Genomic DNA, 18,188 nt, shown 5'->3' on the forward strand with positions numbered 1-18,188 from the left:
GCTTTGACAAACAGAATTTGGTTAAGCAGAGTAAAAGGGAGGACCTTCCAGGCAGAAGAACAGATTGGGCAAAGACCAAGGGGACAAGAACACAAAGAATAGACCAATTTAGTGAGAGAGGAGGAGTGATTATAACACAGAATGGAAATGGGGAGGCTATACACTCACCATCCTTGAACATTTCTGCCTTTGTTCATTCTATTCCTGGCTATGAAATTTTGTTGTTCAATCATTTTAGTTGTGCCTGAGTCTTTGGGATCCCATTTGGGGTAGTCAACTTAAAGAGAAGACAGCCAATATAGAAAATATTGTGATCTTTAGTCAGGTTAAGGACGTTGCAACTGGGGTATCAGAGAAGCAAGGGCTGGGGAACCCGAAAAGAGTTATTTGGACTTGGGGTTCTTATAAAGTAGTAGGGTGGAGGAGGAGGGGCTGCAGGTCCTAGAGGTTGGGATATCCTTAGTGAAATGGAGGGATGTTTTGCATAACAACAAAAAGTCTATAGAGCTTGGGAATCTGGGAGAGGAGAGTGTGGGACATTCACAAAATAGATAAAGTCTGGTTGATGTGGTGCTTGGGATCTAGATTTGTAACACCAGACTGTAAAGCCAATTTTTAAAACCAGTTTGTAAAATCACAACCTGCCCCCTTCCCCCCTCCCTCCCCCCCAGCTTCAGAGCATGAACTCTTGGAACAATAATAAGCTACACCTATGAATCCTTCACAAAAGTATCTATAAACATTCCAGCTTAGGCAACTATTATCTCCCCCTTGTATAGTGTCCCACTGCCCCCATGAATCCTTCAATACCCTATCTCTAGGTTAACTCCTTAGTGATTATCCACATACTGAGTTTCTGTTAGCTTCAGACATCAATCTTGGCAAACATAACACACTGATAGGTGGCAGACTGGGCACTTCTCTGTCAACCCTTGACTTCTCCATGACTTAGTGACTGTTTCAAGCCTAAAACCACACCTCCAGGTAGCGACCCCCCCCTTGGGCTATTTCCCAGTGAATTATGGGCAATACGCCTGCACAGTTGACATTAAATTAAATTTGTTCCTTTAAACACTGGCCCCACCTTAACTCCACCCTAATCCCACCCTCTTCTCACCTGGTCAGCATAATTGACATCCAATGAATAGCCTTAACTCCTTAAAAGCTATGCCTGGGTCTTCTTTAAGCTTGCAGGTCCCCTAAGGATTCTTGCCTGCTGTAAAGCATACAATAAACTTTTACAACTCTGACTCCAAGTTGGTTTGGGCTGAATTCTTTCCAGACTGAATTGCAGGCTTTCTGGTCTTAGATAAAGATCAGAGTTCCTGCTGAACCTTTTGCCATCCCTCATCATGGTCAGTCTCAGACAATTTGTGAGTCTGGGAACCTGGGACAAGGTTAGCTTAACTTAGCTTGTAGTCAACTGCATCTGACAGGATTTTTTTTGGTAGAGATAACTAAAGTGTTTTGCCATTTTTTTCTCCAACTCATTCTACATATGAGAAAACTAAGTCAAAGAAGGTTAAGTGACTTGCCCAGGGTCACACAACTAGTAAGTATCTGAGGTCAGATTTGAACTAAGGGAGATGAGTCTTCTAGATTCCAGGCCAGCTCTCGTATTGCCCTAGGTATGGAATAGCTTTCCCCTAAGCACACCTCTTCCCTAATTTCTATCTATCAAAATCTAGACATCCTTCAAGGCCCAGTATCAATCCCTTTCTGTGAATGACCCACACAGCTAAATGTCTGAGGCTAGATTAGAATTCAAGTCTTCCTGACTCCAAGGCCAATGTTCTATATCCAAAGCACAACATCTGCCTTTTTCTGGAGACCTGAATTCACCTCTGGTATGAAAGATGAAAGAAGGAATAAATAGGTCACCTGCCCTCTTGGGAGCTTATCACCTCATCCGGCTTCCCCATAGGAAAAGATTACTCTTCATTATTTTTGCCAAACTGGATTTAAATACTCTCCCAAGATCAGAGCAACTTTGATGGAAAAGAGAGAACTTGAGCTGGATCTAGAGCTTGAATAGGGAGTCAGAAGTTAGGGATTCAAATCCTGAAGCCAACAGTTCCCAACTGCATAGGGTGGGCGAGACAACTTCATGAGCTTACCCTTCAGTTTCCAATTGTAGAATTGGCACTGCTACTTCACTGGCTATATCACAAAATTGTAAATTATTATTCAGATTACAACATCAGTGTTCTTTCTCACCCAACTGTGACTTACTAGTAGCTTAGTAAATGTTGATTAATTGATTACATCATTTAATCCAACCCTTTATTTTTTAGCTGAGGAAACTAAGGGACAAAAAGGTAAAGTGAGTTGCCCATTAAGACCTTGTAAGCTTTGAAAGGTTGGAAGAGTAAGTAAACAGAAGTCCAAAAACTAGAATTCATATCAGAGTTTGCACCAAGGAGTGACTTGCTTGACCCAGTGGCTAAAAAGTTTGTATCCAAATTGTGAAGGGCTTTAAAAGCCAAACAGAAGAATTTATATTTTATCCCAGAGGCAATTAGGGAACTATGGCAACCATCTCAAATCCATCTATTTTCTGATACATATTGCCTTCTTTCAAAGAGTCCCAGTCCCCTTTAGCATTTAGCACAATGTCTGGAACATAGTAGGCACTTAACAAATATTTATTGATTGCTTAAAGATACTGTATCAGCAATGCAATATTCACAATGCCTATGGCAATTATAAATATGCTGATGTGGTTATTAATCACAAAATATACCAGGCTCTCTATATTAGGGATAAAGATAGAACATTTATTAAAATACCAAATGACTGAGTTCCAAAACCAGAAAGTCAAAGCCATCAGAGCAGTTATGAAATTGGAACAGGTAGATAAAGTAGAAAGCACCCACATTCTCAAGCCTTTAAAACAGAACAGGCTACCTCAGGCAAAAGTCTTCCTCTCCCCACTCACAGCAACTACTCAGCTTCCAGGAAGCGTGCTCCTAGCAGCTCTGGCCCCTGGAAGTCCTCAGCAGGAGTCCTTAGCAGAAATTCTGGATGGCTCAAACAGGGGTTCATGCCTCCACCTCCACCTCGGCACTACCGCTACCGCTGCCACTGCCTCTGCTGCTGCTGCTGCCACTGTCGCCGCCACTGCCAGTCACTGCAGGAACTCTCACTTGGCTTCCGCTTCCTCTTGCCCCTCCCGTTCCTGCTACATCAGCAAGTCCCATGGGGCATGGAAGATCTGCAAATGCCATAACCCTTACAAGATACAAGTATTTGAATGAATGAATGAAGCATATATTAAATTTTAACTATGTTTCAGTGAACTTAAATGGATGAGAATGGGTGAATTTAATTCAGGTAATCATTAAATCTACTACTGCAGGCAAGAATCCATTAGAAGAAATGAGCAGCTCTCATAGTCAATAAAAAGTTAAGAAAAATAGAACTGGGAGGGGATTCCCACTAATTGGGGAATGGCTGAACAAGTTGTGGTATATTATAATGGAATATTATTGTGCTATTAAAAATGACAAGTAGAATGATTTCAGAAGAAACCTAGGAACACTTACATAAACGAATGCAGAGTGAAGTGAGCAGAACCAAGACACCATTTTACACAGTAACAACAATACTGTAGGATGAAAATCTGTGAATGGCTTAGCTAATCTCAGCAATACAATGATCTAAGACAATCCCAAAGAACTCATGATGAAAAATGCTATCCAACCTGAAAAAGAACTGATAGCATCTGAATACAGACCAAAGCATTCCATTTTTGACTTTTCCTTTTTTTTTTGTTCTGAGTCTTCTTTCACAAAAATGACTAATATAGAAATATGTTTTAAATTTTTACACATGTATAACCTACATCAGATTACTTGATGTTGGGGGGGGGAGAAGGAGGGTAGGAGGGAATTTGGAACTCAAAACATTTAAAAAAATGTTAAAACCTGTTTTTACATGTAATTGGGAAAAAAAACAAATATTATTTTAAAAAAGAAGCAGTACTGGGGTATAAACTAAAAAATGAAAATGATTTCTATTTGAATCTAAGGCAAAATGTTCAACATCACAGTAATACAAGTCTATGCTCCAATAAAATGATGCCAAAGAGGCCAAAGCTGATCAGTTCCATGAAGACCTATAACATCTTGTAGAAATGACACCAAAAAAAAGGATGTCACATTCATTTTGGGGGACTGGAATGCTAAAGTAAGAAATCAAAAGATAATTGGAATAACAAGAAAGATTGGTCTTGGAGTTGAGGGAAATTATTTTTCTATTAATAACCAATTATTAAATTGGGACTATGGCTTTCTCTCTCTTTCCTCATTCAGGGACCAGTCCCTGTAGTTCAGTCAGTCAGTCTCTGAAGGCCCTTTTTGATAGATGAGATTGTCCAAAATCATTAGGAAATGTGTTCTTGGGTGGGACTCCACCCAACTAGGAGACCTTACTTTCATTTAGAGTATAACCAGAATCTAATCTAGGTGAATTCCAGCCCAAAGCATCAAGTCTATGCCCTTGCACCTTTCTATTGGAATCCAGGGTAACCTAGCTCATGAAGGAGAAAATCAACTAGAATGAGCTGGGTAGAGATGGATTCCTTTATTCAGATTGCTAGAGATAGCTGAGTCTCATGATCAAGCCACATTCTCAGCAGGAGGAACTAAAGGATTTACCCACCTCCTCATTTGGAAGTCCACCCCCTCATTAGTTATTCACCAATACGGGATTAATTTTCGCCTGTCAGGGGTACCCCCTTTTCCAGAGTTTCAGTGATCTCCATCATTTTGTCTTTGGTTGTCAAGGAAAACCACTGACCATCAATTTATTGATTATCAGCCACCCTAATTAATTAATTGATTATCAATTACCCAGAAACTCTGTCTCTCAGGTTTTTCATTTGTCTCAGAATACAAAATTAAGCAGGACAGAAACTAATATAGTTTTGTCAAGATAACTGACTGGTCATAGCAAACATTCTTTTTCAACAACCCAAAAGGTGACTTTACACATGGAAATCACATGATCAATATAGAAATTAGACTGATTATGTATATATTTTAGCCAAAGGTTGAGAAACTCTATGTAGTTAGTTAAAACAAGATTTGGAGCTGACTGTGGCTCATATCACAGGTTTCTCATTGTAAAATTCAGACTTAAATTGAAGAAAGTAGGGAAAACCATCAGACCATATAGGTATGATCTAAATAGCATCCATTCTGAATACGAAATGGAGTTGATGAATAGATTTAAGGAACTAGATTTGTTAGAGCGCCTGAAGATCTATGGACAGAGGGCTACAATATCGTATAGGAAGAAGCAACAACAATACAAATCCCAGAGAAAAAGGAGAGCAAGAAAGCCAAATGCTTCTCAGGCGAGGTTTTACCAATAGCTGAGGAAAGAAGGAAAGAAAAAGGCAAATAAGAAAGGAAAAGATATGCCCAACTGAATGTAAGATTCCAGAGAAGAGCAAGGAGAAATAAGAAAGCTTTCTTAAATGAGCAATCTAAAAACTATATAGAAGAAAACAACAGAATGGGAAAGACAAGAGATCTCTTCAAGAAAGAGATATCAAAGGAATATTTCATACAAAAATGGGCAAAAGGGCGCCGCTAGGTGGTGCAGTGAATAGAGCACTGGCCCTGGTGTCAGGAGGACCTAAGTTCAAATCCAGACTCAGACACTTAACACTTACTAGCCATGTGACCTTGGGCAAGTCACTTAACCCCAATTGCCCTGCCCTCTCCCCTCCAAAAAGAAAAAGATAAAAAAAAGAATAAAAGACAAAAATAGTAAGGACTTAACAGAAGCAGAAGAAATTAAGGATAAGTGGCAAGAGTACACACACACACACACACATACACACACACACACAACCTATACAAGAAAGATCTTAACATTATGGAAAACCAAGATGGTGTGGTTACTGATCTCAATAGAGCTAGACATCCTGGAGAATGAAGTCAAGACAGCCTTAGGAAGCACTTCGAACAATAAGTTTAGTGGAGGTGCTGAAATTCCAGCTGAGCTATTCAAAATACTAAACAATGATACTGTTAAAGCATTTCATTCAATATACCAGCAAATTTGGAAAACTCAACAGTGGCCACTGGATTGGAAAAGATCAGTTTATGTCCTAATCCTAAAGAAGGACAACGCCAAGTGATGTTCAAATTACTGAACAATTTTGCTCATTTCACAAGCTAGCAAGGTTATGCTTAATATTCTGCAAGCTAGGTTTCATGTGAATAGAGAATTACCATAAGAGCAGGCTGGTCTTCAGAGAGGCAGAGGAACTAGACACCACATTATCAACATTCACTGCATTATGGAGAAAGCAAGGGAGTTCCAGAAAACCATCTACTTCTGCTTTGTTGACTACACTAAAGCCTTTGTGTGGATCACAACAAAATGTGGTAGGTCCTCAAAGAGATGGGAGTACCAGATCATCTTGCTAGTCTTTTGAGGAACCTATTTGAGGGCCTAGAAGCAACAGTTAGAACCAAACATGGAATAAGGGATTGGTTTAAGGTTGGGAAAGGAGTATGGCAAGGCTGTATGGTTGTGACTTTATTTATTTCACTTATATGCAGACTATATCATGTGAAATGCCAGACTGGATGAATCAAAAGCTGGAATTAAGGTTCCCAGGTATAATAATAATGGGATTTGAAGATCTTCCATACCCCTTGAACTTGCTGACATAGCAGGAAGGGGTAGGGCAGGAAGGAGCCAGGCTGGAGCCAGAATGGTGACTGGAAGCAGTGGTGGTGGCGGCAGTGAGAACTCCTTTTTTTTGAGCCAGCCAGAACTTCTGCTAAGGACTCCTGCTAAAGACTGCTGGGGACGGGAACTTCGGGGGGCCAGAGCTGCTGGGAGACAGCTCCATGGAGGCTGAGCAGTTACCGTGAGTGAGGAAAGGAGGATCTTTGCCTGAGGTAGCCTGTTCTGTTTTGCAGGCTTGAGAATGTGGGTATTTACTGCATTAACTACCGTGTGTCAACTCTGTGGCTACTGTGATGGATTTGACTTTCACAATATATCCACTATGGAAATGTTTTGTGTAGCTACACATGTACAACCTATATTGAATTGCTTATCTTCCCAGTAAGGGTGGGTGATGAGGAAGGAAGGGAGGGAATCTGGAATTCAAAGTTTTGGAATCAAATGATAAAAAAACATTAAAATGTTTTATTTTTTTTTGCATGCAACCGGGAAGTAAGATGTACAGGCACTGGGGTATGGGGATCCATCTTGCCCTACTGGAAAGTCGGAGGCGATAACAGGGGAGGATATAGGAGAGAGCAGATTTGGGGAGGGGGTATACAGTGGGATCGATGTTTTGGGGTGGTGGGGAGGGGAAGGACGGGGAGAAAATTTGTAACCCAAAATCTTGTGGAAATGAATGATGTAAACTAAAAATAAACATAAAATTTAATTTAAAAAAAAAGTCTACCCATTATGGTGAATCTTTAATAAACTTTGCTGTTCTTTGACTGAGAAAAAAATAATAATAAAAAATCTTGTCTTATTTACCACTGAACTGGCCCCTGAAGGTAACACCCTCACAGGTCACTCCTTGCTCCATGGGGAATCAATTCTAAATTAGGTGCAAAACCAAGACACTGGGACTCTGAGACTGCAGGATTCCTGCTTTCTTGGTCTTTTGAAATTCACAAATTTGGAGTTTTCCAACCTCTTCATCTAAAATGGAAAAGAACACAGTAAGGCAAAAGGAGTATGGGTTATTTAACAGGTCTCATTGTATGGGGGGTGGGGGTGGGGGAAGGTGAGAGGGGTTGGAGAAGAGTCAAGGGCCTCTCTACTTACAAGACTGCCTCTTACCAGACACTGTCAGTGAAGGCCTCAAACCAAAAGCAGGGAAGACAATGAGAGAATAGACACTGTTCTGGATGGCTACTCCTTTTAAAACAATTTTTTTTTCCCCAAACAGCAAAAATCTACCTTCTTTTCCTCCCACCCTAACCCCTCCCACAATTAAGAATGAAAAGAAAAACAAAAACCTCATTACAAACATGCATAGTTAAACAAAACACATTTCCATGTTCAAAAATATGATGGAATTGTGGCATGTCCTATTCTGTACTCTAAATCCTTCATATGGGTAGCATATTTTATTATTAATCCTATAGAATCATAAAGACTTTATTTCCTTTTTTTTTTTTTGGAGGAGGGAAGGCAAGGTAATTGGGGTTAAGTGACTTGCCCAAGGTCACACAGTTTATAAGTGTGTCAAGTGTCTGGGGTTGCATTTGAACTCAGGTCCTCCTGACTCTTTGCTCTATTCACTACACCACCTAGCTGCCCCTAGGATTTTCTTTCAAAGGTTTTTGTCTTTAACATGTTAATGTAGAAATTTTTCTATTGGTTCTGTTCATTTCACTTTGTATTAACTTCACACAAATCTTCCCAAGTTTTTCAGAAACCATCTCCCTTATCATTTCCTATAGTACAATAGTATTCCATCACATTCATATACCATAACTTGTTCATTTATTCCCCAGTCATACCGAGGCACTCCCTCAGATTCACATTCTTTACCAGCTCAAAAAAAGACACACATATTTTTGTACATCTTTAGAGCTTGTTTAGGACTAATCTCTCTCTTAATATACGTTCCCTCTACTTCCTCTTTATTTCTTCTTCACTTTTCCTCCTATTTCCCTATTGAGTGAGATGTATTTCTATACTTAACTGTGTAGGTTTGGGTGTATATATGTAGGTATTCTGCCCTGCTTTAATCAGTTCAAGTGAAAGTGAGGTTCACTCCCTCCTGCCCCTCTCATTCATTTAGATTTCTTTTTATGCACCTTAATTCTATGAAGTAATTGCTTGGAACCCTCTATTTCATTATAGCTACATTTTCCCCCTATAGGATCAGTTTCACAGAGTAAGTCATTGCCTTCTGAAATATAGTCAAAGTTCTCCACTCCTTCAGAGTGGCAGTGAGGCAGTTGATGACGAAGTAAAAAGAGCTCTGGGCTTGGAGTTGGAAAGAGGAGCTTAAATCAGGCCTCAGATACTTACTAGTTGTGTAACTCTGGGAAATTCACTTATTTCCCTTTGTCCCAGTTTTCTCAATTGTAGAATGGAGATACTAATGACACCTACATCTGTAAAATGGGGATAATAGCACCTAATTCACAGAGTGACTGGTAAAGTTCAAATGAGATAATATTTAAAAAATGCTTAAGAGTAGTGTCTGGTACATAGAAAACACTATAGTAAATAATTTTGCCTTCCCTCTTTAGAGTGGTACCTGCTAAATCGTGTGTGATTTTGACTGTGACTCCTCCTTACTTGAATTCTTTCTAGCTGCTTGTAGTAATTTTTCTGTGACCTGGAAGTTCTGGATTTTGGCTATAATGTTCCTGGGAGTTTTCATTTGGGGGTTTCTTTCAGGAGGTGACTAGAGGAGTCTTTCTATTTCCATTTTGCCTTCTGGTCCTAAGAGATCTGGGCAGCTTTCTTTTAAGATTTCTTGCAATATGATGTCTAGGTTCTTGTGTTGGTCATGGATTTCAGGTAGTCCTATGATTCTAAAAATTTTTTCCCTCCTGTCTTTGTTTTCCACATCAGTTGTTTTTGCTATGAGATCTCTTTCATTTTCTTCTTTTTTTTTAGGTCGTGCAACTGACTGGCTAAGAACCCGAGACAGAGAACAAGCCCCACATTTTTGAACATTAACAATGCAGGAATATGTTTTGTTTGACTGCATATTTGTTACAAGGATTTTATAATTTTCTTTTTGTTTGTTGTTTTGGACGGGGAAGGCAGGGCAATTGGGGTTAAGTGATTTGCCCAAGGTCAGACAGCTAGTAAGTATTAAGTGTCTGAGGTCAAATTTGAACTCAGATCCTCCTGACTCCAGGGCCCGAGCTCTACCTACTTCACCATCTAGCTGCCCCTTTTTTACTTTTTAATAAAGAAAAGAAAATAAACTGTGGTCACAAATCGAACTTTTGAAAAAGAATATATAGGGAAGATTAATGTGGATCTTAATAGGAGTAGCTAGGTGGTACAGCGCATAGAGTGCTGGCACTGGAGTCAGGAGGCCCTGGATTCAAATCTGGCCTCAGACCCTTACTGTGTGACCTGGGTGTAACACTTTGCCTCAGTTCCTCACGTGTCAAATGAGCTGGAAAAGGACACGGCAAACCACTACCACTCTTTGCCAGGAAAATCCGAAATGGGGTCATTCGAAGTCAAATGTGACCAAAATCACTGAACAACAAGCGGATTACGAGACCTTAGCGAAGACCTCATTAGCTCAGCTCCTCGTTTTTTTTTTTTTTTACCAATAAGGAGATCGAGGCCTAGTGAGGCTGGATGACTTCCTCCGGGTCCTCTGGCTCCGGAGTCACGGGCGATTCCAATATACCGCACTGCGTACACTAAGGACGGTGGGGCTGGGACGTTCCACGTGTTAGGGCAGCAGGGGTGGCCCCGTAACGGACAGCGCGTGTCCCAGGCCGTTTGGTCATTCAGATGTCCGAAACGCCACCTTTCCTTACAGAAACAGCCTTAGAACGGTGGGCTAAGGGGCGCTTTATAAATGTTTGTTGACTGGCAGCCTCGGTGATTGAATAAGGTAATAACTGTAAATAAATAAACAAATGCCGGTTATTGTTATTGTTATCACAAAACCACGCAGAAAACCACGGGAAGAATTTATACTAGTAATTTAAAAAAAAGAACTTAGCCGTAGGACCCGCCCACAGAGCCGGGCAGGGCAGAGAGGGCGGAAGCTGGCACAGGGCTAGTACCCAGAATTCCCCGGGCTTCCGGGGAGGGGCTTGTGACCTTGAAGGCACTTCCTCCTGGGCGGAAACTTCCCTGAGGCTCGCGGAGGGAGGACGTACGGCTTCACCGGCATCTCTTCTGCTGCCAAGCCACGCTTAGCCACGAGCTCGGAAGGGGCTCGCTGGCCCCTCCTGCTGCCCGGCGCGGGAATGGGGGAAGCCAGACTGGGGAGCGGAAGGGAGGTGGGGACCGGGCCAGACCCTGCAGGGGTGGGGGGACCGGGAGGATCGGGACTGGGGGGGGAGAAGAATGAGGCCGGGGCGGGGGGGAGGGGCTAAGTAAGGTGGGCCAGAGGAGCAGGGACCCGGCCGGCAACCAACGGTTATGGTGGCTGGGGAGAGGGAGCAAAGCTCCGCTCAGTTTTCCGCCCTTCCTGCCGCCCTCCCCTGCAGCCTTTGCCCCTGAGGGCAGGCGGTCGGATATAGTTGGATGGGGGGGTAGTCACCCTCCCCCGCGCCAGCTTCCGCTCCCCATATTTTGACACCTACCTGTGTGTTTTTATGATGTTGTTATGCTGTTCAAACGCAGCAGCTGATTTGAGCCAATCGTCCAGATGCCCAGTTGGGCAGTGAGAGAAGTGAAGCTTAACACAAAAGGAAGAGTCCGCCCTTAGACCGGGACCGGGGTGAAGTGAGGAGCCCAAGCTCCTGCCTTTTGGGGATGCAGGACTGGAGTGTTACATGTATAAATATTGTTCTTGAGTACTCTATATATAATATAATGTAGGATATAATACTGTGCTTGAGTGTGTTAAGCTTATTATCTATTATAGATTCATATAAATTTATACTATGTATACAATTAGATCATATCAATTCCTCTCTTCTTTCCCACCTTCCCTCTCTCCTCCACCTCCTCTCCCTTCCCTTTCTTCCCCTCTTTCTTTTCTTCTCTAAGGAATGTGACCTGACAGAGAAAAAGGATATAAACTAAATGAGAGTGGGGTCTGGGGAAAGCGCCTCCGCTGGGACTCGAGGAGGTGATTGGCTCTGGGAGTCCGGCTGAACCCAAAAGACTTAAGACTGCAGAGATGGTGGACTCCGCCAAGGTCTTACGGCTTTTTAAAACCTTGCACAGGACTAGACAGCAAGTTTTTAAAGATGATGTCAGAGCACTAGAAGCAGCAAGAGAAAAGATAAATGAAGAATTCAGAAAAAATAAAAGTGAGACTTCACCAGAGGAAATAGAAAAGTTGATCAAAATAGGGTCTGATGTTGAATTAATACTCAGAAAATCTGTTATACAGGGCATTCACACAGAACACAACACTTTGAAGTTAGTTCCTAGGAAAGACCTTCTTACAGAAAATAATCCTTACTGTGATGCACCTGCCCAGAAGCCATGAATCTTCTTGGACAAACAGCTTATTGCATATTCATTTTTCAATTATTTCAAGTAAAATTAGTGAAAAAATGACAATCTTTATACCTACAACTAGAAAAACATGAATTAGAATGTGCATCTTGATTGCATTTTACACTGGAAGGGCATTATTGGGATAAGCTCATTGTACAACAGAATTCAAATACTTGACTACATTTTACATTGGAAGAACATCATTTGGCAAAGCTCATTGTGGTTGAATGTTTCTGAAGAGTATTTGATAAGATGATTTATTTTTATAGGAAATCAGTCTGTTTTTTGTATAAGTTATGCTTAGGTATATCATTGTGGATTTGTTTTGTATTCTTGTGATTTTACCATGTATTGAGAAAATGAAGTGCTTTAACAAAACTGACTTATTTTCTTTTAAATTCTGGCTTGAATTACATACTCCTTAAAGTGTTAAATATAATCAGAAATTTTCGTGTTACAGGACATTTGCTGTTTTAGTTTTTGAAGTCAAAAGGGAAAGGAGGGGAGGTGGCAACAAGGTGGTGCAGTGGATAGAGCACTGGCCCTGGAGTTTGAACCTGAGTTAAAATATGACCTCAGACACTTAGCTGTGTGACCCTGGGCAAGTCACTTAACCCTGATTGCCTCCAGGAAAATAAAAAGGGAAGAGAAAGTTCCTTTGTGCACACACTTCACAAACTATAGTCTTTTTTTTTATTTTTTGGTCTTTATTAATTTGTTTACTTTTAGTTTACAAGATTCAGTTCACTATTCCTTGAGTTTCAAATTTTCTCTCCCTCCCTTCCCCCTCCTCCCCCCATGATGGCATACAATCAAGTATAAGATCTGCAAATACTTTCACATTAGACATTAGTCAGGTTATGAAGGATTGTATCAGATGGAATGAACAATGGGAAAGAGGAAATAAAACCAAACAAGAAAAAGATCTAGTAGTTTGCTTTAATCTGGATTCAAACTCAGTTCTTCCTCTGGATGTAGACATCTCTCTCCATCATATAGGTCTTTTGGGGTTGACATAACCCTGCATTGCTGAGAAGAGTCCAGTTTATCAAAGTTGGTCATCACACATATGTTGTGTCTGTAATTGCAAATTTCTCCTGGTTCTGCTCTTCTCACTCAGCATCAGTTAGTATAAGCCTTTCCAGGTAGATAAGAAGTCCATTTGCTCCTCATTTCTTATAGCACAATAGTATTCCATTACATTCATATACCACAACTTGTTTAGCCATTCCCCAATTGATGGGCACCCCCTTAATTTCCAATTCTTTGCCACCACAAAAAGCTGCTATAAATATTTTTGTACATATGGGTACAAACTATAGTCTTTGCCTTTTGTATTTAAATAGAGCTACTTCTTCACCTTGTAGAAATTTGTATTTTATTATAGAGGCACAACAGATCTTTTATGAATATTAAAGTCTTGCAGATTAAAGAATGGTTAACTCGATGGATCAGGGATCACAGTGGAACAAGCAAAACCTAATAATTTAGGAAGTGGTATTTTGTAAATTCATATTCTTATCCCAGAAAGTTTTTTCTGGGGAACTTTTTGGTCAATGGATAGTGGGAGAGTGTCATTTGGAAAATAAGAATATATACATATTTCTTAAATAAGACTGGGGGTAGCTAGGTGGTACAGTGAGTAGATCACCAGCCCTGGAGTCAGGAGGACCTGAGTTCAAAGCTGGCCTCAGACACTTAACACAAAAACTAGCTGTGTGACCTTGGGCAAGTCACTTAACCCCAATTGCCCTCCAAAAAGCAAAAAAAAAAAAAAAAACTTTGGTGGGGGGAGTGGGGAGCTAGGTGATTCAGTAAATAGAGCACAGGCCCTGGAGTCAGGAATACCTGAGTTCAAATTCAGCCTCAGACATAACACAAAACTAGCCCTGTGACCTTGGGCAAGTCACTTAACCCCAATTGCCCTACTTTCCCCTCCAAAAAGCAAAACATAAATAAAACTATTGGCTTTTGTAGGAAACATGTAGATAACATTTCTGGTATTAGAAGTTAGGCCTCTACTGATACCTACCACCGCCACCCATACTCTTGCCAGAAAATAGGCTGGGTACATTTTAACATTACTACCATCTCAAGTGAGGTTTGTTAGGTATTTGATTTAAAATGTAAAAAGTGAAAGAACCATTTAGTGTATTTTTCTTATTTGCTTCTGTCCATCACCCAATTCACAATAAATCTTTTTTTTTTTGCCATCACTCCTCCCCAGCCCCTTTATTTTTATCAAGTTTTATTGATGCCTTTTGTTTTAATGTGGTATTCATTTCCAAACTTTGTCCTTTTCTTTAATCCAGCAAAGCAGTTCAGAAATACCAACCCTACATACTGGCTATGCCCAACAGCATGCCGCTGGGGATTTTTGCATTGTTTTGTCCCTCACCCAGGGCCAAGCTTACTTAAAATTACATAGTGTCCAATTTCTTATTGCTGTTCTTTCTGTTTGGACTGTTGTGCTAAGTGTGTATATTTAGTCTTCTGTTTTCTACTTAACTGCATCAGTTCATGTAAGTCTCCCCATGTTTCTCAAAATCAGTTCCTTAAATTCATCATGGTTTATAGCACTCATGTTTAATATATCCATGTACCACAGTTTAGCCACTCCCCAGTCACCCTTTCTTTTTTTTTTCCAGTTTTTTGTTCCCACAAAAAACGGTACTCATAAATGGAAGTGAATTTTGGCAAATTGGTTCTCTGTTTATCTTGTAGTCCTTCTGTTTGTTATATGGATAGCCTGCCCTTTCTTTTATACATTATTTTTTTATACATATAAATTATACATTACTCAATCACAAAATTTTAACCACTGTGTTGAAAATATATTTGGAAATGTATTTGAGAATAAGTAAAAGCTTTATTACATAGTATCACACCATATCAATACAATTCCATACCTGTCCTTTTTGTTTTGTCTTTTTCAAAAATTAAATATAAGATAAAAAATATCTACCTTTTTCAAAATTGAATACCTCCAAAATAGGTTTGTGTCCAATAAAGAGCAGGAAAAGTGTTGTGACAGCATCCCAATCTGATTTTATTGATCTGCAGTTTGAGTATCTATGCTTTTCTATCGTGGGGTCACACTTTCAAGCTACCTTCCCTAGAGTGCCCATCTCTGCTCTCCCCTTCCGATGTAGATGCTTCCCTTTCCATCTGCCATAGCCACTCCAGGAACATTGAATCTTCTGTCTTTTCAGAAGTCAATGTCAGTCGGACACTTCAAATTCAGGACACTGACTCACCTGTGATCTGGACAAAATAAGCAGGGAGAGAGAGAGACGGCCATATATACACAGTGCTGCCGTGGCTGGGTGGGGAGATGGTCCAACTGCCCCTCCTTTATCTTCCTTCCAGGAGGAAATTCAAACCAGTCTTGTTTCACTTGCTGCCAGGAAAGAAAAAGAGCGACAGAGACTTATATCACCCCTTTTGTATATCTACTGAGTTCCAGGCCAGCAGCCAGTTAGGGAATTCTTCATTTCCCATTGCAGTGCCCTGAGTCATCAGCTCTTCTGGCTCAAAAACCGATGTGAGGACTCCGTCATCAGTGAATGTGAGTCCTTTGGTCATTATTAGCTTAGAGTAGGTTCCCCCAAGTTTCCATATGACAGATTGGAACCAGGCAGGGAATGCACAGGAACCTGTGCATGCTCTAAGAAAGGCCCCTCTAGACCAGTTCATCCACATTACATAACAGACTAGAAAGACACTTAAGAGGGTGAGGTCAGGAAGAGCCTTACCACATACATTTAGAGAAGATCCAGGTGGAAGCCAACACAAATTTAAAGACTCTGGGGATCCGTTTTTAAAATATCTCCAGAAGGGGGAAGAAACAGGCAGTTTTTCACAGAACTTTCTCTGCTGATGACCATTGTCACAGGACTGACTGAAAGCATTTGACTTATATTCCTCCAAGTAGATATCTTCCATGTAGATTTTAAGATCATGAAAAGTTACTAGATTTTATATAACCCGCCATTGCTGTTGGGTCCAGCAGGCTGAGGTGCTAAACCTCTCTAATAAGGGGACCCTTATTAGACACAATAGCTATGAACCAGTATATGAAAACTGGGTTCATTCTTGAGAGAGTAATACCACCTAAAAGAAAGGTCAGGCTCTTTTTCTTATACTCTATGGAGCTTTACATGCCCACCCCAGAGTCCTGGGGGAAATTACCTAAATATTAAATTTCAAGTCAAGTAGAAATGAAGTCTATGTACAATGTAGATCAAGTATAAGACAGCTCTTTGTTTACTCTAAACAAGAATGTTTAATATACCCAAGACACCCAAGCATGCATTGATAGAAAACCTCAAGTGGTAGTAACTTTTTTTTGGAGGGGGGGAAGGCAAGGCAATTGGGGGTTAAGTGACTTGCAAGGTCACACAGCTAGTGTTAAGTTTGAACTCAGGTCCTCTTGATTCCAGGGCCGGTGTTCTATTCACTGCACCACCTAGCTGCCCCTAGTGGTAGTAACTTAAAAGTATTCTTATACTCTGTAAGGAAGTTGAGACTTAAAACTGTCAAAACCTAAAGCAATTTACAAAGCTGCTAAATAGGGATTTATGTTTTATTTCATCTGGACCCTACCCTGTACAAATAATTCCCTCATGGGCCATGTCTCCTGGAATGTCAGGTTTAGGCCCCTCCTCCTGTTTTTCATCTTCATAATTGCTGTTGTAGGTGCTGCACAGACACCTTCCACAGCACAGCTGGTCAGCTGATCAGCCAGCATCTCGAAACCTTTCATACTCAGGAGGCTGCCTCTAAAACCTGAACGCTTCCATCTTGCTGATAACTTTAATCATTTATAGCTGAGCAAAGAAACATAAATCAAAAGAGACAGCCAGAAACCCAGGCTCAAGCTTGCCTAGTTCAGTTCCTGCTCCAGTTGCCATACAAAAGCAATGTTCATGCCTTCGTGCCTCATAGGAAGTCCCAGAATGAATTGATGTTGCAGAGGAAGAGTGAGAGCTAGAGGAAAGGGTCAGTCCTTTTTAAAAGTCTGCCTAGTAAATCACAACTCTCCTGCTTTAGTGACCAAGCCTCTTTGATACGGCCTCATCCTGCTTTGGTCACCATGGCAGGAGGAGAGACCAAGAGACCACTGAAGCTTTGGATTATCATCTCAAAGCTGCGAGCACTTTCAGCATTGAGCTACACACTTCCTGAGAAGGGGCCAGAGAGCAGATCTTGTGCATACAACATGGAATGGCCTTCATCAATCCAATCTAACACCTACTCCACAGGTTAGAAGCCTTGATACATACACAACTAAAGAGATGATAATTTTCAATTGCAATGGTAGTTTATGGAGTGAATCAAATCACTTTTCTCCACTTCAAATAACAGACAAAAGCAACACCCTAATACATTTGTGAAGTGAAAATATGTATCAGTTAATGAGTTCAATCAATGAGAAGTGTACATGTCCTGTGGGGCTTGCATAAAACCAGTGAGTTCCTTTGGAATCAGAGATTCTAGCATCTAGGATTCCATTAGTGGAAGCCTCTAGTCAGCCCCTGAGAAAGAAATGTTTGGGGGAGAGGAGAGTGCCTCACCTTCCACCTTAGCCTTTGTTTCCTCCCACTATCCCCCACTTGACCAAAGTGAACTCTAGAGAATCAAAAGCTTTCAGCTTTTCCATCAGCATCCTATCAATGTCCTCAGACAGCAGCATCTGCATCAGGAGACAAATAACAATTAGATATAATGAAGAAAGGCAAATTCAATCCTTTACAAAGAGACTTCAGCCATGCCAATTATCTAAATGGAAGCAGGTTATTCTATTCCTACTTATCTACTCCCAAAAGAACCTGAAATTCATACCAGATCATATAACTGATGGGGTCATAATAAAGCTGCCCCCAGCCCCAATATTCTAACTTCTTTATGGACCCCGCTCAACAGCAGGCATATCCTGATTTGGTTGGTTGTTGTTCTTGGTTCCCAAAGAGGACCAAAAAATGACATCACTATGCTAACATCAAGTTTCAGTGTGTCTGACT

At 40.8% G+C, this 18,188-nt stretch overlaps 2 protein-coding genes across 2 annotated transcripts in view; one reads left to right on the top strand and one right to left on the bottom strand.

The window, feature by feature from the left end:
* The window catches only part of LOC138158564 (large ribosomal subunit protein eL28-like), a 15,818-nt gene extending 5,156 nt beyond the window's left edge, over nt 1-10,662 (bottom strand). Inside the window, exons 1-2 of the mRNA XM_069084615.1 lie at nt 10,305-10,662; nt 7,522-7,689 (exon numbers count right to left, since the gene is read on the bottom strand). Coding sequence (XP_068940716.1) covers nt 7,522-7,573 — 52 coding nt within the window. The 5' untranslated portion in view covers nt 7,574-7,689; nt 10,305-10,662. The remainder of the gene's footprint in view (nt 1-7,521; nt 7,690-10,304) is intronic.
* Nucleotides 10,663-10,806: 144 nt separating this feature from the next.
* Nucleotides 10,807-12,627, top strand: LYRM7 (LYR motif containing 7). Its single transcript, XM_069084616.1, has 2 exons — nt 10,807-10,991; nt 11,707-12,627. The coding sequence occupies exon 2, from the start codon at nt 11,840-11,842 to the stop codon at nt 12,152-12,154; it is 315 nt and encodes a 104-aa protein (XP_068940717.1). The 5' UTR covers nt 10,807-10,991; nt 11,707-11,839; the 3' UTR covers nt 12,155-12,627.
* The last annotated feature ends 5,561 nt before the right edge of the window (nt 12,628-18,188 follow it).

This window comes from Petaurus breviceps, unplaced genomic scaffold, assembly GCF_028583685.1.
Source record: "Petaurus breviceps papuanus isolate PSGF00001 unplaced genomic scaffold, PetGlider_PUasm1.0 175, whole genome shotgun sequence".
Lineage (NCBI taxonomy): Eukaryota > Metazoa > Chordata > Mammalia > Diprotodontia > Petauridae > Petaurus > Petaurus breviceps.

Coding starts and splice junctions, on each gene's coding strand:
- LYRM7 (XM_069084616.1), top strand. CDS start 11,840: ATGGTGGACTCCGCCAAGGTCTTACGGCTTTTTAAAACCTTGCACAGG.